This window comes from Nycticebus coucang, chromosome 7 (assembly GCF_027406575.1).
Source record: "Nycticebus coucang isolate mNycCou1 chromosome 7, mNycCou1.pri, whole genome shotgun sequence".
Classification (NCBI taxonomy): Eukaryota; Metazoa; Chordata; class Mammalia; order Primates; family Lorisidae; genus Nycticebus; species Nycticebus coucang.
Window position 1 is genome coordinate 89220235 of NC_069786.1, and position 25041 is coordinate 89245275.

At 37.5% G+C, this 25041-nt stretch overlaps 1 protein-coding gene across 1 annotated transcript in view; it reads right to left on the reverse strand.

Moving 5' to 3' along the window:
• TMEFF2 (transmembrane protein with EGF like and two follistatin like domains 2) overlaps positions 1–3730 on the reverse strand; it is a 281914-nt gene extending 278184 nt beyond the window's left edge. The window contains exons 1-2 of the mRNA XM_053597945.1: positions 2403–3730; positions 8–117 (exon numbers count right to left, since the gene is read on the reverse strand). Coding sequence (XP_053453920.1) covers positions 8–117; positions 2403–2574 — 282 coding nt within the window. The 5' untranslated portion in view covers positions 2575–3730. The remainder of the gene's footprint in view (positions 1–7; positions 118–2402) is intronic.
• Between the last annotated feature and the right edge of the window lie 21311 nt (positions 3731–25041).

The following is a 25041-nucleotide window of genomic DNA, read 5'->3' on the forward strand; positions in this document are numbered from 1 at the left end:
TTCTTACCTTGAACTGACAGACGCAAGTCACAGTGTCTCCAATTCTTAAACATTCCCCATCAAATTTACAGGTGTTGGTATCACAGAGGAAGAGATCATTTTCTCTGTCGTCATAACCTCAAATTTAAAGAGAACATGCAAATAATGAAAAAATGTTATAAATGTTAACAACAATTATAAAGAATCCCCACTATCAACACTTTGAAAGAGTAGCCCCAAATGTTAATTCTAACAATCATAGCTGTACTGCAAGGTCCCTTTTCACTGAGACCTTAAAACCTAACTAAGTGATCAATGCCCATTTCCATTTTTCACAATTCTTTTCTAGGCAATTCTCCTTTGATATTCTTTTTTGATATGGCTATATTATTTTAGGTTGAGTTAATAGGCAGACTTGACACTGGCTTCCAATAGCTTTCTTATATTTTGCTCATAAGGGGGACTATATCATGAGCCCAAACTCCACATTTTGGAAATGAGCTGGTGATGGTTTCTGAATGCCATTTCACCATTTCTCCAGCTTTAATTGTTCTTTTGCTTTGAGGTCTGAAACAACCTCTTATTTGGAATTTATCCAGACAGAGAGGAAACAAAGACCCAATAATAAAGATAAACAGGCACAGTGTTTTCTGTGATGGTCTGTCTGGCTCAAATGAAGATTGATCACCTCTAAGCTAACAGGGTACCAAGTTCTTGACAATCTGCCTGCAAAGACAGTTGATTCTTTTCAGTTTATGCACATCATTTTAAGATATCTAGCTAATAATGAATTTCATGATTGCCAATCCCAATTTCACATTTAAGTTATTCGCCAGAACAATCTGATGTTGAGATCAAGCATACCAGTCATGTTGGACTACAAAGCTATCGCTATTTCAAACAATTTCAAAAATTAATTCTGCATAATCTTCCTATAGAAAAGTACCTAAAAAGTGATCAGGCAACAGCAAAGTGAACTTATTCATTCAAAAATAACACATATTCACAATGAACCAGGAATAAGTTAAAGAAACATGTTGACCTTTATAAAAGTGCCAAATTTAGATATTGTCCTAAACAGAACAATCTACTGACCCAAATATATAGGGCTGCAAAGCTAAATTTGTGTTTAAAAATGATAAACTACCAGAATGTTGTATAGGACTTTTCCTTTTGAAATGTGTATCAGTAATAAATAAAAACTATATATTCTTTCTTCCTGTAATGGGCAATTGGTCATTCTCATCTCTCAAAAGTTACATACACTTCAGCTCACATACCTTCCTAAAAGCCACTTTATTCAGAACCAGAATACAGCAGAATTATATTCACAGAAGATAAAAAATTGCATACACACTTGCTAAAAGTAGAACACATCAGACCTAGGGGACAATACCCAAGCGTGTTAACAGAATTTAAAATGCCAATGCAATCGCACCACAATGCCTCCCAGTATCCTACAGGCTGTCATACCGAAAGGCGAAGCCAGCTCGGAGGAGTGCAGCAACTCCCATCCTCTGGCCCTATTTAATTAGGAAGCTTCAGCAGAGCGAAACCTGCCAAGCTCTGGCGTTCGAATCTTAAGGGACCCCAGCAAGCACCAAGAGCGGCTGACCCTCTCCATAGAATCCTGTCCAGGAATGAAGGCGTCAGCCCGCAGGAAGGTCGGTTCCGCCCTGACTAGCCTGCACCGGCGCCTGCCTAGCCTCAGGCATCCCCACTCCGGCCTGGGAGACCTTCGAAGGGTTCTTTTTCTCATCTTCCCTCTACCAGAGACTCGGGACATCTCTGGCGTGCAAAAATAATGTCTTATTTGCAGCCTAGGAAAGCAAGTAAAGAGAGAGAGAGAGAGAGAGAGAGATAAAGGAGAGAGGGGAGAGAGAGAGAGAAGCTCTTGAAACCCAGCTCCTTAGCATCTGTGCGCCCCGGTCTTAACGGGAGACCAGGGCGCCCTCCGGCACCTTTGCCAGGAAGCAGCGATTCCCCCCGCAGTCACCATTTGATTTACTGCTTTCTCGCTCATTTTTTTCCCGTAAAGTTATTTCTTCCTCATTCTTGCCAGACTTTTTTCCTTAATGATGAAAAAAAAAAAAAAGTTCTGTTTAGTGTTTCCCCCAGGATTGGTACTCTTTTCAGTGAATCCAGAAAACCATCCCGTTCAGTATTTTTCAAAATACTCTCCGTTCCGATTGAAGCGTAAGCACACGAAGGTTCCACACTTGCACTTTCTGCCCATCCCAGAACCCCCCCCCCCACAGGTCTGGAATTGTCAGAACCCTATGCTTTTGGATGGAGGTAGGTGGTCTAGGGGGCTGGGATGGTGGCCCTAGGCGACAGGAAGACGCGATGGGGCAGGCTAGCCGCTGCTGGGTATCACGTTCTTCTGTGGGGTTAGAGGGTCGGGGACCGGGTTCTGCACTTACCGGAGCAGTTCCAGCCGGTGGGCGTTTGGCAGTCACTTAAGGAGGTAGGGAAAGCAGCGAGCTTTGCCGGACGGGCCACCATGAGCAGCATCACCGGCAGCAGCAGCAGCCAGCAAAACCCCTCGCAAAGTGTCCAGCTGCTGCACTGCCGCGGGGACTCCCACAGCACCATGACTAGTTCGCGCAACTCTGCAGCAGCAAACGGCTTCTGAAGAGCACAGGATCGCGGGGGCCGGGCAGCGGGCTACTGAGCATCCCGTGGACCACGGCAGCAGAGGCGGCGGCGGCGGCAGTGGCACCCGGCGGGGAAGCAGCTGCCAAACCCGCGCATGATATCCAGAGTTTCAGCAACATCCAGGGACCCGGCTCAGCCCCGGGAGCCAGAGGGTCGTCCGCTGAGAAGCCGCGCTGGAGACGCGGGAAGCTGCTGCCATAAGGAGGGAGCCCTGGGAAGCCGGGGGGACGGGAGGAGACGGAATCCAGGGGGCAGGAGAGAGGAGCCGAGGCGCAGGGTGGAGGAACGGTCAGCGCACTCCGCAGCCCGGCAGCCGCCTCTCGCGCTCTGCCGCCCGCATCCCTCTGGCGTTTGGGAAGCAGCAGGTCCTCAGCCCGCCCGGCGTCACGTGGGAAGAGGCAGTCGGGCTCTGATTGGTGGAGCGGGATGCAGGTCCCGGGAGGGAGGGGTCGGCGAGGAGGTGCGAGGAGGAGGCGGCGGCGGCGGATGCCACAGATGGGCTTGCTCGACAGGCGCCGGCCGGAGTGGGGATAGGCGGCGAGACGCAAGTGAGAAGCTCTGGCTTCAGGGTGGGCTACCCTCACTCTCCTGTGTACACGGGCCTCACTCTCCGCTCCAGGACGCCCCCTACTGAGCGCGGGGTCCAGACCAGCACCCCTGTTCCAGGCATGACCCGGGGCTACGAGCGCCGGTGGCAGCTGGGTGGCGTCTCTCCAAGCTGGGGATGGTGGGGGTGGAGGTGTGGAAGGAGCGGCAGCAGCAGGGAAGAGAAGGGAGAGCTGGCAGGGTGGAGAGGGCGTCCTGCCGGCGCCCGGCGCTGGAGCGCGCCGCCCGGGCTGTAAGGGGACACAGGATGGCAGTGTCGCGGCGCAGAGGCCGGGGACGGTGCTCTAGGGAGCAGCCGCAAGCAGGAGGGGTGGAGAGGCGATGGTATGAAAACAGCTCTGGCCGGCCTGGAAGCAGCAGCATTTCCAGGGAGCCTGCAGCCCCGAGGTTGCTGGCCCCGCCGGCTCAGCCAGCCTCGCAGGCGCTCTCCTCCCCCTCCTCTCTCCCCGGCCCGGCCCCGCAGCTCCGACCCAGCCCGAGGGGCCGAAGGTTCGAATCCTTCTCCCCATCCCACGCTCGTCTCCACCTGGAGCCTATTCGCGTGGCGGCCCGGGCGGTGCGGTCAAATGTGTTTGGAAGGTCAGATTTGGTCGGGACCAGCGGTCTGAGGAAGGGAAGTCTCTGCATAAGCCGCGGGTGGGTTGCTGAGCGCCGCCGGGAAGCGGCGTCCGCTAGACCGGGCTCACTTGCGAGGCTCGGGCAGTGGCCCTGGGCTCGGTGAGCGGGTCCCTGCGCGACCGCCAGCGACTGGGCGAAGCTTAGAGATCTAACTCTGCTGGAGTCGCTGGCTCCGCGCAGTTCTTTCCTTTGCTCCAGGAGGCGCAGGGCAAACGGCGCCTTCCGCCTGCTGCATTCTTCACGCAGTCGGACGCACTCAGTAGCCTCGTGGCATTCTGTTCGCTCGCAAGGGGACGGAGAGCTTTCCGGGACTAGGCTGCAGAGGAGCGTCTTCCTCCCGTGACCCGGGTCACTACTGCAGTTAGTGTTTTAAATGCTCTGCAGCGAGGACGTGTGTGTGTGAGTGTGGTCGTTGATTCAGTATTTTTTTCTTCTCTCTCTCCCCCTCTCATTCCCCCTATTCCTTCTCTCTCTTCTCCTGCACCTTTCAAGAGCCTTCAGATCCTCTTTTCTTCTCTTTCAAAAAATTTTCCGTTTCCCCCTCTCCTTCGGTGTCCCCTGAATTTTGAAGATCATTGTTTTATAGCAACTATCAAGCAATTAACATCCATTTCTAATCACCTAAAAGAGACACCAATATACTTTGGAGACGGGGGCTATGTATTCCTTGCAGACACTGCCTGAAACACAAATTGTGCCCTAGCCTCCCTTTTAAGTACTTTAACCTCCAACCTCCTCCCACTTCCTTGCCTTTTAACTTCTCCTTTGAGAAATGTGATCGTGCAGCACCTCCAGGCCTCAAAGAAATCTCTCTCTCTTTTTTCTAGTGTGAAACCCATTCCTTTCTCTTACATCTCCGCCTCCATCCGAGACTATTTCCCCCTGCTCGCCCACCTTGAAAGATCTCTGTGTCTCTCACTCCTGGCAATTAAGCAGCAGATCCCAGCATTCTAGTCGGTGGCATCGCGCTCCTCACCGACGACGAAGACTCCATTAAAACAGATCAATTTGACCAGACGTTAGAGCAATCAGAAAATCGGCTTCTAGACAGAGAAGCTAAATTCTTTAAGGAAACGGGATGCCCATTAGATAGAACTGCCAACCGATATTGCAAAAAACAAGGAATTAGAGATGTCTTTTGTTAGAGCCTTTCAGCAGAGATGGTAACATAAAAGAAGCTAAATGCAGATCAAGATTTAACAACTCCACAGAATGCAGTAAGAATATGTCATTTTCCATAGCAAGGCTGGTGAGGTAACTAATCAGGCTTATGAAAACATTCATGCTTGAAACTAAAGGCAAAGTCCTTAAAAGTATGTATGCAGTAATTATGATAATGAAACAGGACCTGCAAGGATTCAGGTATATAAGTAGAATTGGCTATATAAGTAGAATTTTACAGACTCTCTTAGCAGAGAAAAATTGTTATTGAATTCTCAGCTAAGTAAATTTTTGGCATACTTTCTAATAACACATACTCTTTCTAAAACATGTTGCCCGAAGTAACTTAAGACTCCAAAGCAGTTAATTACTGGTTGTGACTGGTTAAAAAAATGCAGCTGCTTCCACAGAGGTTTTCTAAATTATTAAACAGTTTGAAGCAAAGTCTTTCCAATGGGAATGCTGTGAATTTGTTCTACTTACTAGGAGCTTAGTGTTACAATGCCACCAAGAAACAAATTCTGAAACTGGCAAGCACCACCAAGTGGCAGAAGAACCTCATTCACTGAACAGAGCCTTGTATTATGGACTATGCAAATAAAACATAAACATTATTTAGACTCCTTATTAGTTACCAAGGAAGAAGACAGGCATTAAATTTTATTTCATTGAAGATCGGATTAGTGATTGAATTACAGCTTTAACTTTTTCCTAACAGGGTCAAGTCAGTTTACTTATTAGAATTAAATTTAAAACCAGGTTTATGAACTGTACTTTGCTTTATGTATTATATGACTACAGTAATACAATGCAGTCATGTTATGTAATTGTAAAATTTTTCTTTTAAAATTCTACACAATATTTGCTGTTAGTATTTGTAAGCTAGAACAGTTGATTTGTGGCATACACATTCCAGAATTGGTGCAGAGGGGTAGAGTGAAGTAGTCATATTTTTTTAGTAGAAATAGCATGCAGATATTATTCCAGAAAACTTAAATGGAGAGGACATTATCATGAATTGTGATATTACTCGGAGTTAAACTGGGGGTTGAGGAAGAGGAAACAAGAATAATTCAAGTTAAATAAATGAACCTGGGAAAATAAGACACACTGTCAGTGGGACTTCTGTCTCCTTCCTGATCTCATACTTTCTGATTTCTTCAATAAAGGTAAGATGTATAGCATGCCTCATAGGTGTCAGACATCGTGCCATGCAAGAAGGAACATATTTTTATTTAATCCCTACACCCACCCATGAGACAAAGAATATCCATTACCCCATTTTATAGAAAAAAAATATCGCTTTTAAAGCATCAAGTAACTTGCCCCACATAACAAATCTAGTCAGTGGCATAGCTAGGACTCAGCACAATTCTGTCTGATTTCAGAACACAAGACACAAGTCACTATTTTCTGCGGTATTGCTGTCTGATAGCTACTGAGAAGGAAACTAACTGGGAACACATCAGTTCTGCCCATGAGTCCTTTGTCTGCTCTTTCCATGAAGCATGAGTAAGACCCAATCTCATTAAATCTTAGCAATGAGCAATGGCGGATAGGTAGTATGAATTACTTGAGAAGTTTTTTTTTAAATAGACAAATTCCAAGTCTCACTAGCAGGAATTCTGATTCAGAAAGTTTGAGTTTGGGCCTTAGGATCTATGTTAGGTATTTTATTTTATTTTATTTTAAGACAAGGCCTCACTCTGTCACCCTGGGTAGAGTGCTGTGGCATCATCATAGCTCATAGCAACCTCATTCCCTTGGGCTCGAGCACTGCTCTTTCCTCAGTCTCCCAAGTAGCTGGGACTACAGGCACCCATCACAATGCCAGGCTTGTTTTTCTCTTTTTAGTAGAGAAGGGGTCTCGCTCTTGCTCAGGCTGGTCTCAAACTCCTGAGCTCAAGCAGTCCACTGACCTCAGCCTCCCGGAGTGCTAGGATTACAGGTGTGAGCCACCACACTTGGATGGGATCTATGTTTTAATATTCATCCTTGTTTGAGAACTAAGGTACCACTTATACTTATGTGATAAGTGGAAAGATACCTGCATTTTTGCTTAGGGCTTTGGCAGGGAGGTTTTTAAGACAGGATAAAGGCTTATACTCAGTGTACAAAGGAGCTGTTGTATAGTATCTATCTTTCTGTCCTTATGCATATGACCAAATATTTATTAAAAGTTGTAGGATGACTTAGAAACTTTGTGACTGTACACAGTTTCTTCATTTATAAAATATAGGCAATCATAACATCTCCCTTCTAGCATTGTTTGGATGATTAAGGAAGAAAAAAATGTGTGACTTAATGGTAATGGCTTTGAGGGAACCTCTTTATAAATGAATGAATGGGTAAATGAACAAGTGAATACATAAATGTACGTGTAGTTATATTCATGTGCACAATTAAAAGTAGTTAAATGGTGTACAAATTACAGTTATATGTGTCTGATATTGAAGTTCACATAAGCCGATTTGTCATTTAAATTCAGAAAAATAAAATTTGCTATTTTCCAATCTATTTTATAAAAACATATAAAAATAAGTTCTGATTTAAAGAATAAAAGTTTTAAAAGCTTCCCTATACCTTAATAACCTGTGTCCTTAATTATTTTTTATAGTTTATACTTAGGCCTGTAATTTCAGTGCTGAAGAAGCAGCTTATCTCATCTTAGGCAGTGGGCCTCAGTGATTACGTCACATCATAATCATCTGGGAATTAAAAAACTACACATGCAGAATTTTCACTCCATAACTTGGACTCTTTGAGAACGATACAGAGGTAATGGCATATTTTTTTAAAAAGTTTTATCCTGGTGATTTTAACAAATAGCTTTTTTTTTTTTTTTGTGGTTTTTGGCCAGGGCTGGGTTTGAACCTGCCACCTCCGGCATATGGGACCGGCACCCTACTCTCTGAGCCACAAGCGCCGCCCAACAAATAGCTTTTGTTGAAATCATTGTCCTGGAAAAAGTGTATGAGTAGCTATTACCTTATTATACAAATATCCAAGTTTCAGAAGGTAAGAGAGTGATTTTTTTTTTTTTTTTTTTTTGAGACAGACTCAACTCTGCTGCCCAGGAGAGAGTGGCTTGGATGGTGTCAGTCTAGCTCACAGAGATCTCAAACTCCTGGGTTCAAGCTGTCTTCCTGCCTCAGTCTCCTGAGTAGCTGGGACTATAGTCACCAGCCATTACGCCTGGCTAACTTTTCTATTTTTAGTAGACACAAGGTCTTATTCTTGCTCAGGATGGTTTCCAGCTCAAGGGATCCTCCTGCCTTGACCTTCTAGAATGCTAGGTTGTTTTTTTCAACTAAAACTTTTTAAATACATATTTCACAAAAGGTGCTTTCTTATTAAGTTATCTAACCAAATAAATATGAACCAGTTAATTTTTTCAGTAGTTTCAAAATAGTTTAGAAAAGAAAAAAATTATTGGAAGAGAGCTAGATTCAAAAGCAATAGTCACTTTGGGTACTATTGGGTGTTTATTTATAAATTCAAATAATTGTCATTGCTAGTATTTTAATCACGGCCTTATGTTAGGGATGAGTACAATACTTTTCTTCAAATACATTATGAAACTTAATTTTGAAGCCAGAAATAGGAGCTAAAGTCAGTTTGGGATGAAACTACTTTCCTATTTTTCTGTGGCTACTGGCCTAAATTAGAAATGGACTATTCTCTGGCTTTCTGAAAAGAATCATAAAGGTAGTTCCTTCCTATTTGTGTTATTAGCATCATCCAGTCTTTTGTATTCTGAGCATTTCGTTCATTTATTTCTTACAATAAGCCTCAATCATTTCCCTTCTATTATCTGTGACACTGAATTCTTCCCCTGGAGTTATATGTCAGTGACAGAGAGATCCCTTGAGAAGTAATGTTCTCAAACACTTTGCTGCTTTTCCGTCAACCCATGTGTTTCTTCTCAAAAAGAGAAAAAAGAAAGAAAAAATGGAGGAGAGGAATTTATGTTGTAGAATAAATTTAGGAAAGCTTCATATAAACTCTGCCTGCTTGTAACTTCACCATGTACATTTACATATCGAAAGCTCTGAGGAGCCCTGTAGTGAAATCAAACCAAAACACATCAAGTACAACTTAAAACCTGTTTAACTTGATTGAACTCAGATTTTCCAATAGTATTTGATCATGGAATCCCTTTTAGCGAGAAAACATTGCATTAGACTATGGCAATGGATTTCTACATATTACTCCATTAATAACAATAGTTTAAAGGAATGAGACTTTCAAAAAATTGTGTCAGCATTTTTGGTGAGAGGGCTGGTCATTCCCTTTGACTTCTCTTTACAGAAATAGTAGCAAAGCCAGCTCATGATCAAGTGTTAGTAATGAATATTTTCCCAAACCCTATCTTCTGATGCAGTGTACTCTGCCGTCATAAACATTTGGGGAAGATGATTAGAGTGTTAGCCTTACCTGGATCTCATCAGCCTATGACCTTTAAAACTTTTCCTCTATTTTTTCTCAATGTAAAATCTAAATTAGATATTTCATTTTTCCTTAGTAGTGATTACAACACAGAATCAGATACAGATTGTGTCTGATACCACTGCTTTCTGAAAAGTTGAATCTTACATTGTTGAACATGTTAAAATTGTTTACATAGAAAATTTCACAGGATTTTAAAAAGAATTTAATTGACTTCTGTACATCTCTATACTTACTTTTTTACAATATAAATCTGGACATATAGCCACTTGTTGATCCTTATTAGAGTGTCTGATATTATGTCAAGGCAATGCCATTTGACAGAGGCCATGTAGCTGTGAATAGCTGAGTTGCAATCTTTGCCTTGAAACTTATAACCTGGGTGTCCATGGACAAGTACTTACTTAGTTATTCTGAGCCTCCACTGTCTTTCTTGGCCAAAATTCTTTTTAGTACATGAGTAACACAAACTAGCCAGGTGTGAGGAGAAGAAGGACGTGCTGTAGAATTCTAGGGGAGGAAAGATGCAGGTGAGAAGGACAGAAGTCTATAGATATAAAATCTTCCTGGATTAAGGCAGCCTCTCATTTCATCTGTTCAGGGCAGCTTTGTCTCTGTTTTTGTCTAACTTGAGAAACAGATGGTTAAAAAACATCAGGGAGCCCCTGAACAGTGCACAGCAGAGTTTTGACTTTTTACGTCTTTTCCTGTGTGTTGCCTAAAGGGTGGTCATTGGTCTTATCATCTCCTATGGGGAGTATGTGTTCTCAGGCTGTAATTGTGCTTTTTTTCTTTGCTATTTTGTATTCTTATCACTTCATGTGAAGAGATCAACTACCTAATTCATCAGATCCTAAAATAAATGCATAAAAATTGTCTTGATGTGGCATTTGAGGTTTTCAAGTGACAGGAACCAAGAGAAAAAGAATAAAATGCTGGTAGCAGGTGGCATTCAGGGGCCTGACACACACAGACAAACACAGGAACAGCAGTGAAGCCAGCTCTCTCTCACACACACACACACGCATACCTTGGTAACAGCCCATCTGGTTACAGCATGGCTTACTGAATATTTCAAGACAACTATTGAGACCTATTGCTCTAAAAAATTATTTCAAAATATTACTGACCATTTACAATTCACTTGGTCACCCAAGAGCTCTGACGGAGATGTACAAGGAGATTGATGTCTTCATGTCTGCTAATACAACATCCATTCGGCTGCCTGTCAACTCTTTGAATCAAAGAGTTATTTTGACTTCCGCATCTTATTATTTATGAAATAAGTTCTGTAAGGCTATAGCTGCCATAGATAGTAATTCCTCTTGGCCAAGTAAATTGAAAACTTTCTGGAAATTAATCATCATTTTATATGTCATTAAGAACACTTGTGATTTATGTGAGGAGGTCAAAACATGAATATTAACCCGAGTTTGGAAGAAGTAGATTGCAACCTTTGGGATGATTTTTGAGGGGTTTAAAACTTCAAGGGAGGAAGTAACAAAAGATACAGTGAAAATAGCAAGAGAACTAGATTTGGAAGTGGAATACGAAGATGAATTGAATTGCTACACTCTTGTGAAAAACTTTTAACTGGTGAGATGTTTCTTATGGATGAGCAAAGAAAGGTTTCTTGAGATGGAGTCCACTCCTAATGAAGATGCTGTGAACGTTTTTGAAATCACAGCAAAGGATTTAGAGTATTTTGTAAATTTAGTTGTTAAAGCAGGGGCAGAGTTTGATAGGATTGACTCCAATTTCGAAAGCAGTTCTTTTGGGGGTAGAATGCTATCAAATAGCATCACAGGCTACAGATAAATTTTTCATGAAAAAAAGTCATTGATTCAGCAAACTTCACAAACTTCATTTTTATTTCATTTTAAGAACTTGCTACAACCACTCCAGCCTTCAGCAACCACCACTCTGAGCAGTAAGTAACCACCAATACCAAGGTAGAATTCTCCACCAGCAAAAAAATCATGACTCACTGAAGGTTCAGATGATTGATAGAACTTTTTACCAATAAAAGAATTTCAGATTATAATATTTACACTGTTTGTTTATATATAGTGCTATTGCATACTTAAAAGACTGCACATCATGAAAACATAACTTTCATATCCACTGGGAGATAACAACACAATATTGTGTGTAACTAGCTTTATTGTGGTGGTCTGGCACCTAACCATCAGTGTCTTTGAAGTAGACTATATATGCCCAGAGGGGCATGTACATAGATGTATATAACATATACATAATATGTATACATGTACACATGTATACATCTACACATGATAAGCAATTCAAGCCACAAAAATCATATGGATTGATCCTACCTTGTCCAGTCTCCAGAGTTCCCTCCACATATGTAATTGCTGCCACTAGTCTTTTGAGAACCCTTCTGTATTTAGGCCTATTCATCCTATCATATTCTCACTCCTTTTTTCTTTCTCTCTATACAAAAATATTATAGGTTATAAATACAAAAATGTATAGTGTGTATTCTTTTACTTTACACACTAAATTTATCATTACCCAAGCAAGAATGTTCTATTTCTTGCTTTATTTGCTTAATAAACACAAGGGCATCAACTTCATTTCACATGGTAGAATACCACAGTAGAGGTCTCATAATTTTCTCAGTCATCTATTTATGGCCATTTATTTTATTTTAAAATTAAAATTGATGCAGTCATAATATATGATATAGTCTTTTTACAATGAACGTGTCTACCTCATCTCCCGTTAAAAATACTAAAGCCCATAGAATGAGAGAATAATCCTGCATAAAAGCAGAATTATTGTCCCCATAAAAGGGACAATACTGGAGTGGCTAGTTAAATAAAGCCTTACATTTTGGTTCTTAACTACTCCCAGGGAGGAATATATTTAACCTGAGTGCCTTACTGGAAATATTAGAAATATCTTTCAAATTTAATTCAGATATACTTGCACACAAATGTTGCAGTTAGAATATAATTTCTTACAAATACTGACATTTCGTCCCTTTGATGTCATGATACATAACAAATTTAAAATAAATTATAATGTTAGTTGCCATATTATGTATTTCACTGTAATGTGGGTTGATCATGAAATCTTTCTAAAGGAATTTAGTGCTGTCATGCCATGATAATTCCATCTATTAGGCATGTAAAGAATAGTGTTTAACAATCAGCTCTTCTTCTACAAAGCTAAAACTTTCCTTTTTAGTTAAAGAACCTTTAAATGTATTTTTGAAAGTGGTCTTTTTTTTTCCTATGTGACAATTGGCAACAGATTAACAATTATACTCAAGAAGCTTTAGGATAATGGCCAAGACACTGAACTTGAGTTGGAAAATCTGGTTGCATGTTCTGGTTCTCTAACTCTGGAATTTGTGTAAGCCTCATCTTCCTAATACCCGGTTTCATTATATATGCAACTTGAGCAGTTACAACATAAGGATTAAATGAGAATTATGTTATGTAAAACCTTCCATAATAAGACAGGTATTATTTGCTATTTTCTAAAGTATACACAAAGCAAAGAAATTTTATGTTATTTGATCTTTGTTGCTGAATTATAAATCAGAAGCAATAAAAACTATTGGTGACATCTTTTTCCAGTTTTCCCAGCTCCCAACACTTTGAATTGAGAAATTACTTCTAATTCAAGAGCCAAAGAGATGTGAAAAAATGTAAATAGGAAGATCTGTGTAGCACCAAGTACACTGTAAATTATATATGAAATCTTGTAATTTTTATACATATGTGAGCTAATAAAGTCCAGAAAACTAGGAAATTGGTCAAATGTGGGAAATAGAAGTTTTCTTTATAATCATTCATTTCACTGGAATTTTGAACTGTGATTTCCCATTAAGTAAATGAAATTTAATTTAATTTTTAATTCAGTTTTAAAATATTTTTTGTTAGAGTTTTGAAACTGACTTATGGATTTGTAAGATATGTTTGTCGTATTTTCTAGTGAGTAGATGAAGAGGAAAATCCAATGTCATTGAAATTGTGAAAGTGAAAATAGCCAATGTTAACTTTATGACTATACATATTTTTAATAGGTCACATGCTTGTGTATGAATAAAAATGTTTATAATATCTTTGCAGCACTTGTTTCTTACACAGCTGTTTAAATATTTCTCATCCTCCTTATGTGACTGATACTTCTATTTCCATTTTAGAGTAGGGGGAATTAATGTAAAAAAGATGTACCTAATGTTTTCTAACTGAACGTTCAATGCTGTCTAGTAATAAATTTGCTTTTTGAGTTATCAAGATGACTACAAAGAGCTACAAAAGCTTCTTAGCTAGACTATATGTATTGTGAATATCAGTTTCTGAAACTGTTATTATAGGATAAAGTAAGCAATCACTTCCTAGTTGCGTCTATTCTCTCACTTGCAAAATTGTACTGGAAATGGATGCTAATAACTTGCTTTTGGTTTTTGCTTTAATGCAGTCGAATAGCACATTTCTTAATTGTGTATCATTTAGAGTGCGGTCTACCATTTAGATGAAAGAGCTCTGTTCAGCACACATGACTGGGAGGATATTGTGGTGAAAAGATATCAACGTTAGCCCCATTAATGTTTAGCTTATACTTGCATCTAATGGGTGATAATGCATCTCGCATGCGGTATGTGAAGACAAATTTACAGCATTAATAGGCTTACATTCCATAACAATAAGCTATTTCCCAAGCAAGTTCTACTTCTCTAATAAAATATGGCCTTTCATCTGATTGAAAGGTAAGGATTAGATGATGAATGTTGCTTTTATTGACATAGTAACAAAATGTCCTCATCCTGGTGCAAAACATGTATTTGCATCATATATGAAAATATAGGGAACATCACCACATTGAAGAAAGTTAACATTTCTTGAAAATATGCATTTAAGCAGCATTAAGTTATCTGTCAGGAGATGCAGATCGTCTCCATATAACATTCAAAATTGAAGTTTAATTTTTAAGTGTTATTTATTTTTTTCTACCTTCTTTCAGAGGTGAAAAAACAAAACCAATTTAAGCCAGCTGATTAGTTGTTTCTATATTTCTGCAATTGTGTAAAAGTAGCAATCAATCAGTTCAACCATGTTAAAATCTTATTTCTACAGACACATCCTAAAAAGTTGTTTCAGTCATAGTTTCCTCATCTTAAAATCTCTTTCCATGGATTTTTGAGTATTTGAAAATCTAAAAAAATGTTAATTAAAATATAAAATAAGTCAATTTATTATTTTCCCCGCTTTAGTATGATGGCAGCTGTATGTAAAAAGTTGATTTTGAAGTTTCAGTAATTTCATTACCTATTTCACTATGTGTTTGTAGTTCCTTTTAAATACACTGTTAGTTCATGTATGTTAGGCTATAATATTGTTGAGAAGTAGATAAAGTTATGGTTCTTTATCCCAGAAGAAATGACCACAAGCTTATACCACAATATGTTTATATGTAGTTTCAAGAGGATTCAGATTTCTCCAAAACTCGTGACCCTTAGGATAAACATCATTTTTTATGAGTTATTTTTATTACTAAGAAGGAAAATGCCATCACATTATGTAAGCCATTCTTATAAAAATAAAGACATTTGGTATAGAAGCATGATAGTTTATTTCCAAATGACTTGATTTACTTTATATTTCTACAATATAGATAGAATCTGATAAAAAGCTATAATATTAAATTTCACAAGATTTCAAATCGCAAAAGTATGAAACTATGTTAAATCAATATCTTATTACAAAATAACATTTATGTATTATGTATCTGATAATTTTAATATTTTTGTAAGTCCAATCTAAACTTAGATAAAGAAAAACATATTTAAAATACACAAACATCCATGTAGCTTACAAAGCATGTATATTGACACCCAGGTTCCATTTCTTTCACTATACAATGCTGTATTCAGAAGTAAAATGTTAAATTAAGAACCAAAACAATAAACAATATCACAAAAAATTTTATAAACCATTTCTAAACTATGTTGACTTTCCAAATATTTTTGTGAATATCTTTGAATAAAATGTATCTGAGTCTAGAATTAGGTGGTTATTGCTGACAAGAAGGCAGGCAGTGCAAACATCCACTCTGGTTGTTGCCTCGTCCATCACTCTCTGCATTTTTTTCTTGATACATGTAATATGTTCAGGACCATCCAGTGAATTAATGATGGGATAAACAAATACTGCTTATGACACGAGGAAGGTGAGAATACAATTTTGATCTTTATATCAGAATCTTGTATTTAATTTTCTCAACTTTAAGCCTCACTTCTCTTCCACATCTTTTTATGCTGCAATTTCATGACTCTGAGTGCTTTTATTTCCTAGGGTAATTAGGAATCTGTTATTATTAGAATGATAAAATAACAGAAACAGTTAACTCTCAAGAAATGATCTTTGCTGTAAGTAGGACATACTATGCCATGCAGGATTCACCATAATTCATGAATAATTTTAATTCCCAGTATATTGATTTATTTTTAGTAGTTTAGGATCATCTATCTTTTTTCACCATTTCAGTCTAGTACACATAACCACACAGCTACACAATGAAAAGTATGTAAATGACTGTGCAATTGTGGTCTGATTGTACACTCACTTATTTCACAATATTGAATGTCTACTATGTCAGACCCTAAGCTACGTCTGAGACTGCAGCAAGGAATAAGACTGACCAAGTCTTAGTGGGTTTATTAAAGAAATGGGTGTAGTGGTTAAAAAAAAAAAAAGTTAAAGAAGTAATTACACAAATTGTAACTGTGAAAATTTTCATCAAGGAATAATGCAGGGTTCCTCTCTCATGTATGTAGGGGTCAGTGAGCTATTTGTTCTTTGTTACGTTTACTCATTTAACTATTAGAGTTTCTGAGGGCTCTGTCCCATACCCATCCTGTTCTCAACTCCTGCTTAGATGGAGTTGCAGGTGAACTATTTTATGGAATTGAGAAGGTGCTGCTGTTTAGGTAGGGGGAAAGTGTGACATGACATTGTTTATAGGAGGAGTGAATGCTCAAGTTGTTACATGCTTTAGAGAGGCCAGGCAAGATTCAGGTTACAAATGTGCCACTTGAATTAACAATTGAGGCTCACTGGTGATTGTTAAAGTTAGTTTAACAGGATGAGATCCAGAGTGAAGATGGTCGGTTGGGAAGTAGTGTAAAGAGACATGGCTTAACTTCATCTGATTACCAAATCAAGCTTTATGAAGACAGGAAATCTGCATCCCCAGTAACTAAAACAATTTCTAGCACTTACAGCCCTCATAAATATTTGTTAAATAAATGAATGTTGTGAGTTCTGGAGGGTATGCAGTTGTCAATTTTATGAATCATTCAGAGTCTTGTAAATGATGCTAAGGCTTTGTGCTTGTGGCTTTCTAAGTACAGTAGAATGGAAAACCATGCAAGGATTTACTCAGAGCCTAGCCATATTGGATTTACATTTGAAAATGATCATTGATGCCTCTGGTATAAAATAGATGGTAAGGAAGCAGGAACGCAAGTTATGAAGCAAGTAATGTAGCCCAGCGAATGGGTGGTCAGAAAATGACATATTTGCATTTTAGGGGTAATGGCTGATCAATGAAGTTACAATTCATATTATAAATGATGAAAAGCTACATCTCTACTTTTTACATTGCTGATATTTTTAAGTGACATAATTCATGTTGGTTTTATCATTTCAAAGAACATGACTACACTGTTATTGATGAATGAGGCTGTCATAGTCTAACTCTGGATTCATAGGAACTATTTCAAATCTTTCCTAGAATCTGAAATCATTCATTATTTCTATAAATCAGTCATTCTGTACCAATTTAATTCAATTCCATCATACCCTAGGCACTATGCTAAATAGTGGGGATGGAATGGTAAGCGAGGTGAACACAGCCCTGAAGGCCATATGTGGATTATGTGAGGACATTTTTACTTATCTGTGGCATTGAGTACCATGAAAATTATGCATAGAATTTTTTTACTTTTTTGCACATCAGCTTTTGTTAGTGTTTGTGCATTTAATGTGTGACCCATAACAACTCTTCTTCTTCCAATGTGGCCCAGAGTGGCCAAAATGTTGGACACCCCTGATCCAGAAACTGTTCCGTAACATAAATCAAGGAAATTAAAACTATTAAGGGAGATCAAAATCCCAACTGGAAAATAATTTATGCTGAGACCTTGTTATCAAAGGCTAGATGTCAATGGGGAGGAATAACATGGTAAAGAAATGATAAAATATTCAGGCCAAAATTTATACAGGGTCTGGCTCACTAAAAGGAACTCAATGACCAGAAAATGATAAGCAATGATGCTGTTTGGTGGCAGGAGCTAAAAGGAGCATAGTAGTAATTCACAGTAATGATTTTGGATGTTATTCCCAGGACAAAAGAGAAATAAAGCGGCTTAAGCAGGGGAGCAATACAACTTATGATTTAGAATTGTAAACTAGATGCCATAGAGGGGTTTCATGCTCTTGATTTTATTTGGCTTGAACTGAGTCAGTTGGGAAGAACTTGCTTCATCTGTGGTGGAATTCAAAGCCTTCTTCATGGTTTCCTCAGATTATGAGATTTCACTATCTTCTGCTCCTCTCTGACTCTGTGTTTCAGGCTGATTTTGGATTGCATCTGCTTTTTCACACTTGGATTTACAACTCATCTCCTTTGTCAATTTCATCAGCAATCTACACACTAATTCTACTGGGTTTTGTGGTGGCTTTAGGCAGACACTGGGAAGTACCTCTTTGTTATTCATTTAACTCTATCTCATTTTCTTATCTTTTTTATTTCATGGAGCCATAGACAATGTTTTCCATTGTATCTACAAACATTTAACTCATATTTATAACTCTTAGGGTCTTATCTTTTGTCATCAAACACTTATCCATATGTTTTTCCAAAAAATATACTACTGTCTCTAAGATAAATTTTGGTTATAGCTGTTCATACAGACTATACTGTTCATTCTGTAATTCAATAAACACTGTAAATATTTTGTAGAAAAATTATATTTTATTAGAAGTAAAAGTTCAGGGCGCTGGCCCCATATACTGAGGGTGGTGGGTTCAAACCTGGCCCCAGCCAAACTGCAACCAAAAAATAGCCGGGCGTTGTGGCGGACGCCTGTGGTCCCAGTTACTCGGGAGGCTGAGGCAGGAGAATTGCCTAAGCCCAGGAGTTGGAGGTTGCTGTGAGCTGTGTGACGCCACGGCACTCTACCAAAGGCAATAAAGTGAAACTCTGTCTCTACAAAAAGAAAAAAAAAAAAAAAAGAAGTAAAAGTTCATAATGGCGATATAATTGTTTTATATAAAAGATGAAGAAATATCTGCTCAAAGAGGTCTAGTTATTTGCCTTCTTGTTAATGGGAGATTCTGGAAAAAGGTGTATACAATTTTCCCAATCCCATATTCTTTCTGCTGATTTTGGGCACTTTTGTGTCTCAGGAAAACATATAAGCTCATAAATCTTCTCCGTGTATTTATCTTTGGCCCTAATTCCAACTTGCTTATGTGGCTTGGACAAAATTTTTAATCCATCCAAATGAATTATCTTATTCCAGTGTGCCAGGATAACAAAATACCATAGTCCAGATAGCTTCAAAATAACAGAAATTTATTTCTCTCAGTTTTGGAGACTGGGAAATCCAAGATCAGGCACTAAAAGATTTGGTGTCTGGTGTGGGTCATTTTGCTGGTGTTAGTGCTCTCTAACTGTGTCCACACATGGTGGAAAGCACAGTGCAGCTCTCTGGGGCCTCTTCTATAGGGGAACTAATTCCATTCATGAAGGAGCTGCCCTCATGACCTAGTCACCTCCCAGTGATCCCATTCTTAATAAAATCCTTTTGGGGATTAGGTTTCAGCATATGAATTTTGGGGAGTACACAAACTTAAAAACAGTGGAAATGGTAAGGGTAGCTTTTATTGCACTACTTTACTAACTTTGTTCAGAACCACGTCCACTGTCTTAGCTCAGTATGAAGTGATTAAACATTTATTTCTCACAGTCCTGGAGGCTAGGAAGCCCAAGGTCAAGACACTAGCAGATTCGGTGTCTAGTGTGGGCTAGCCTTTTGGTTCATAGACAGCAGTCTTCTGTGTCTTTATATGGGAGAGGGTGTGAGAGGTCTCTCTCTGTACTTTTGTATAACAACACTGCTCCCTTACATAAGGTGTCTGCCCCCATGACCTAACCATCTCCCAAAGACCATACTTCCTAATATCATAACCTTGAGATTGAGGACTTCATCATACGAGTTTTGGGAGGATGTAAACATTTACACCAAGCATCCACTCAAATATGCCACAGAATCAAAGTGACAATAATAGCAAAGTGTTATATTTTTTTATAAACAAAGACAATAACACAAGATTGCTTATTTATTGAATTGTAGGTCAGCATACATACAAAACATTCAATAATTACAGGTGTTCTGTATTTTTTACTTTTATGTTTATTTATTTGTCTATCTATTTATTTATGTTTTGAGACAGAGTCTCACTCATTTGCCTTGTGGTTGAGTGCTGTGGCATCTTAGTTCACAGCAACCTCAAACTTTGGGGTTCAAGTGATCCTCTTGCCTGAGCCTCCTGAGGAGCCAGGACTACAGGTGCCGGATTATGCCTTGCTATTTTTAGAGATGGGGTCTTGTGTTTGCTCAGGCTGGTCTGGAACTTCTCAGGCAATACACCTGCCTGAGCCTCCCAGTGTTTTGGGATTATAGGCATGAGTCACCATGCCCCACCCCATTGTTCTATACTTTTTAATCTGGAAAAAATATTTAAATTACAGTCTCTTGTTCTTTTACACGAGCAGGAAAGTAATGCTTCAAAGGAAAAGAGAGACATTAGAAAGAAAAAAATGGACTATATAATCCCTTTGCTTAATAACGTAGATCTTCACTTTTCTCATATAAAATCATCACCAGCCTCCGAAATGTGCCTATTTATGACATCTGTGGCACACTCTGTCTTTTTTTTCCTTCTCACCATTTTTATTCCTTCTTTTTGTCTCTTGGCTGTCCATGTACTTCATATGGGCATTCTCCCCTAGGAGTTGCTGACTTTTGCTTATTTTCTTTGCCTTCTTTTCTCCTTTATCATTTTCCTCCACTTTCAAGATTAAATTATATCCACTAAACAAATGATGCTTAAGTCTTTATGTCATAATTTCTCCTTTTTCAGTAACAATATTTGCATTTTTAACAACCTTTTGGAAATTTTGGTATAGATGTACAATTATTAATGTCAACATTTTTAAAACCCTCCCAGAGAGTCTCTCTATTTTCTCTTAAATATTTTCCAAATTCCACTCTTACAATTCTCTTGTGTGTTACTGTCCCATAACCTACTATAAAAAAGTCTGATATCATATAGGACTCCTCTACTATTAGGAAGAAATTGCACCATCTGATCTTTAAGAAGATATTATAACAAAGCATTTCTCCATGGTTTTTATCAAAAAATCCCATTTGGTATATATTTATCTATAAGAAGAGTGCATGAGCATTGTTATAGTATACCACAAGTGAGTGCATAGCTGCAGAAGCAACCTCTAAATTGTAAAGAATTGCTCAAACATAAGGTTTTTTATGTATTTACTATTTTTTGATTTTTTATCATTAAGCTTTTTAAAACCACATATAATGCTATGAATGTGAAGCACCAAAATTGCAAATATCCAGATTTGAAGGTCTATTATTGTTTTCTTAAAACGATTGCTATAGTTTAATGTCTATGGCTGTAGGTAAATTTAGTTTCTTCTATTTGTTTCATTTCCTGAATTATTTATTTTTCTCTTTTACAAACAATCCTATGTGGTATTTCCAAGATTATAATGTACAACACAAGTGCATAACTTTTTCCCTGTTTATATTTATTACATATTAAATTGCCTTAGATCAGGAAGTAAATATTTAACTAATTAACAAAATTATTGAGTTTCCTCCCACATAGAAAACTACTAGATTGGCTGTTTTCAAATGTCAGTTTTCAGTTTTCCAGTGATCCTTTACAGTTGAGGAAACTCATCCGAACAAAACTGTAGAAGCACCCAGTTTTCTTTTTTTAATTGGAGAGTTATAATCCCATCAACCTCAATCTCTGTATGCTCTGAATACCAGTTGGAAAGTGAGTTGAGGAATAAGTAGCATACAACATACGTAAATGTTTCTGATTTTTCTACATTTAATAAAAAAACCTTTTGCAAATGTTTTCAACATCTATCATCCTTGGATAAACATCTCATTTTACATAGCCTTCGCTGAATCCTGTTTCGTCACTTAGTGGCTGAATGAATTTGAGCATTATTTTTCCTTTCTGTCTTTTTCATTTTGCCTATGTAAAAAAAGTAGGGATAGTAAGGAAGTTGTTGAGAAAATGACACTAGATAATATAACTAAAGAACCTCACTTAGTGTTTGGAATTTAATTAAGTGCTGAGTAAATGTTAGTTGCTATTATTATTTATCAAGAAACTACTAGATGGTAAGGACTAGATTTAGGCATATTGCAAAAGAGCTATTCCCTTATATCATTCATGTGACAGAATTTATAATGGTTCTATTTCCTAGCATGAACAATGGCAGATCAATTGTACTTAGCACATTTTTAAAAATGTGTCTGCATAAGTTGTTTTAATCTATTGAAAGTGTTTTGATTTCTCCTTATCCAGTTCCTGTGTATCCAACCAATAAGGATATTTTAAGACTTTAGTTTCTTTTCTATATGTTCATTTGTAAACAGAAAATATCTCTAAGTCATGATAATTAGAATATTAAAAATAATAAGTGATTATACCCAGATTAATACAAAAAGAGTATAATGAAATTAATTTTACTTAATTAAGCTTAAAGACCTCAATATATCTTCTATTTGAAGCCTTAGTGGAACATGCAAAATTATCATAATCAATAATGATAACATAAATCTTAATTCTGAGAAAGCATAAAATCCAAAGCTTTTTCCTGAAGTTGAACAATGAATGTTTCATTGTGTTTTAAATTATGGAGCAGATTATTTATACACATCATAAATCATAAAGAAATGCAATATTTATTGCACCCAGGAAGCCAGTATAACAGGGACTAAAAAAATTAATCAATCTTATAATTAAATTATTTTAATCCAATTAGTTATTCTGTCATAATCATTTTATTAGGCAATAGTACTTTGTGTTTATATCAATTTTTTTCTGCTTAGAAACAAAGGAGATGTAGTAAAATTTTTTGATGGACATTTATTTACCCTTTTAATGTCACTTAAAAGAAAAAATTAATGTGATGTTTACACTTTTTACTTTGAAGGATCACCTCTTTGCCTTTAGTAAATGAAGAAATTTATTAGAATTCTTAGCTATGATTCATAAATTATGTAATTTACGACTCAGATTGTGCCAAAAAAAGAAAAGAGGTAACACCACTTTATATAGGTCTAGCTCACTGCCTCATACATAGGCTTCCTTAGAAGCACACGCTGTCCTAGATAAAGCAAAACAATGCTGGGTTCATCATTTAAAGTTGCTCAAATTAAATAAAATTCCATGGATTTTTATCTAGTTTTCCTGCTGATTATTTTAATGATATTAGAATGAAAGAGGTTTGTTTCTGAGGTTGATTTCTTTTTTCTTCTTAAAGCATGAAATCTGAACAGATGGGATCTCAGATTCAGCTTAGTGAGAACTGAAGTTGTTTCATGCACTTTTTTTTTGTCTTTAGAAACAAAAACCAACAGCGTTAATTTAGCCTCAATCTGTACAGTACCAGTATTGTCCATCATAGCTCAATGATGAAGTGTTAACTGCAGCTGCAGATTCAGTATCTAGGCTTTTGTTGTATTTCTTTTTTTAGGAAGCCTTTAATGAGATTTCTTTTTAGTTTAGGGCCTCCCCCCACCTTTTTATTTGCAGATGCTCTTTCAACAAAATACTTAATTTGCTAAAATCTGGCATCAGTAATAAGAAGGATACTTTAATATACTATGTTGGACTTAAGCTTGAATTAATTCTCAGTTATCACCCATTTTCTTAAGAAAGAGAAAATAAAAGATTATACATTGTTAATTTTATGACTCTACTTATTGACAGCTATTTAGAAACTTTTTTTCCTGATATTGACTAGTGGATTGTAAACATTTTCTAGTCATATCCACCTAGCTGGGTAAATCATTATAATTAAGTATCGGAATGCCTCCTGTATTAGGTGTGATATAACTTAGATTCTCCTGTGTTCTCATTTGCCAAAATCTATTTTATATCCTTACACTATGAGAGTATTTCTCAATATATCTCAAGATATTTAGGCCATTAATTAGAGATTTTAAAATAGTTGGTGTTATCTGACACAGTAATTTTCTGAGCAATGATTATATATTAACTCATCAGACAATAAAAATTATTGTCTCATAGAATTTTAGAGCTCAAGGGGAACATTGAGCTTATGTAGCCCTGCTGTATTGGTTTTTAGGTGAGACACCACACATTCAGGTATGTTTAGTGACAGATTTCAAGTTGTGTATCTGACTAGTGACAATGCCAAGATGAGACCCCAGGTGCCAATACAATCCGTTTTTTGATATTTCATAATAGTTCTCAGTGGACTTGACCCCTTTGTTGTTGCTTCTTATTCAAAACACAGTTACATTCATTGCATTTGACACTCTAGTCATGTTAATTATATAAAGTACAATTCATCCATTGCATGGAAGCAGAATAAAGCTATTCATTCATGCCAAGGTTTAAGCACACTTTAGACAATGCATTTTATTGTGTCTTGTGAATAAAGACATTAAAACTATCATATCCTGTGAGTGAAGAACTCATGTGTACCTCTCAATACCAGAAAGAAAGCTTCTCAAGAAATACAAAATACTTGAAAATTCCTTGTATCAGTTGATTTTATTACTCCTCTTTTTACTTTAGTTCTCTGTAGCTTTTAATCACTTATCCAGACTTTTTGATACAATTCTATATTTCTTTTTCATGACTGTATCAAGAACACACATATTTCAACTACATTTAATAATTTTTATTACTTCTGGAGACTGTTTCTAAAGTTATCACTGACTTGAATATTTTGGTAAACATGTATTTATTTTTGGTTCTCATTCTCATTTCTTTACTGTGACCACGAAATGTTATAGTGCACAGAATCACCATCTTAGTTACTGAATGGATTTCAGTCTGGGATGATTAAGGTGAAGCTCTGAATTCTAAAGGATTCCTATGTAATTTGTATTATCATTTTACCAACAGGTATCCAGCAAGCATGACCCTATCGGGGTGTGTTTGTGTGTGTGTGTGTGTGGTGTATCTTCTATTTATGCTTCAAAATTCCACTTAAATGTTACCTCTAAGAGGAATATTGCTTAATACCCTCTCTAAAGCCAATTAGTTGCTTTCTTTACTGTATCCTGACAACAAAATGCTCAATTATAATTTCCCATGTATCTTTCTAAATCTTAATGTGGACTGTGAACTCTTCAATGGTGGCTTCCCATCACAGCCTTATTGTTTATTACATTGCCTAGAATATAATAGATACTTGATATCTTTTTGCTGAATTAATAAAATA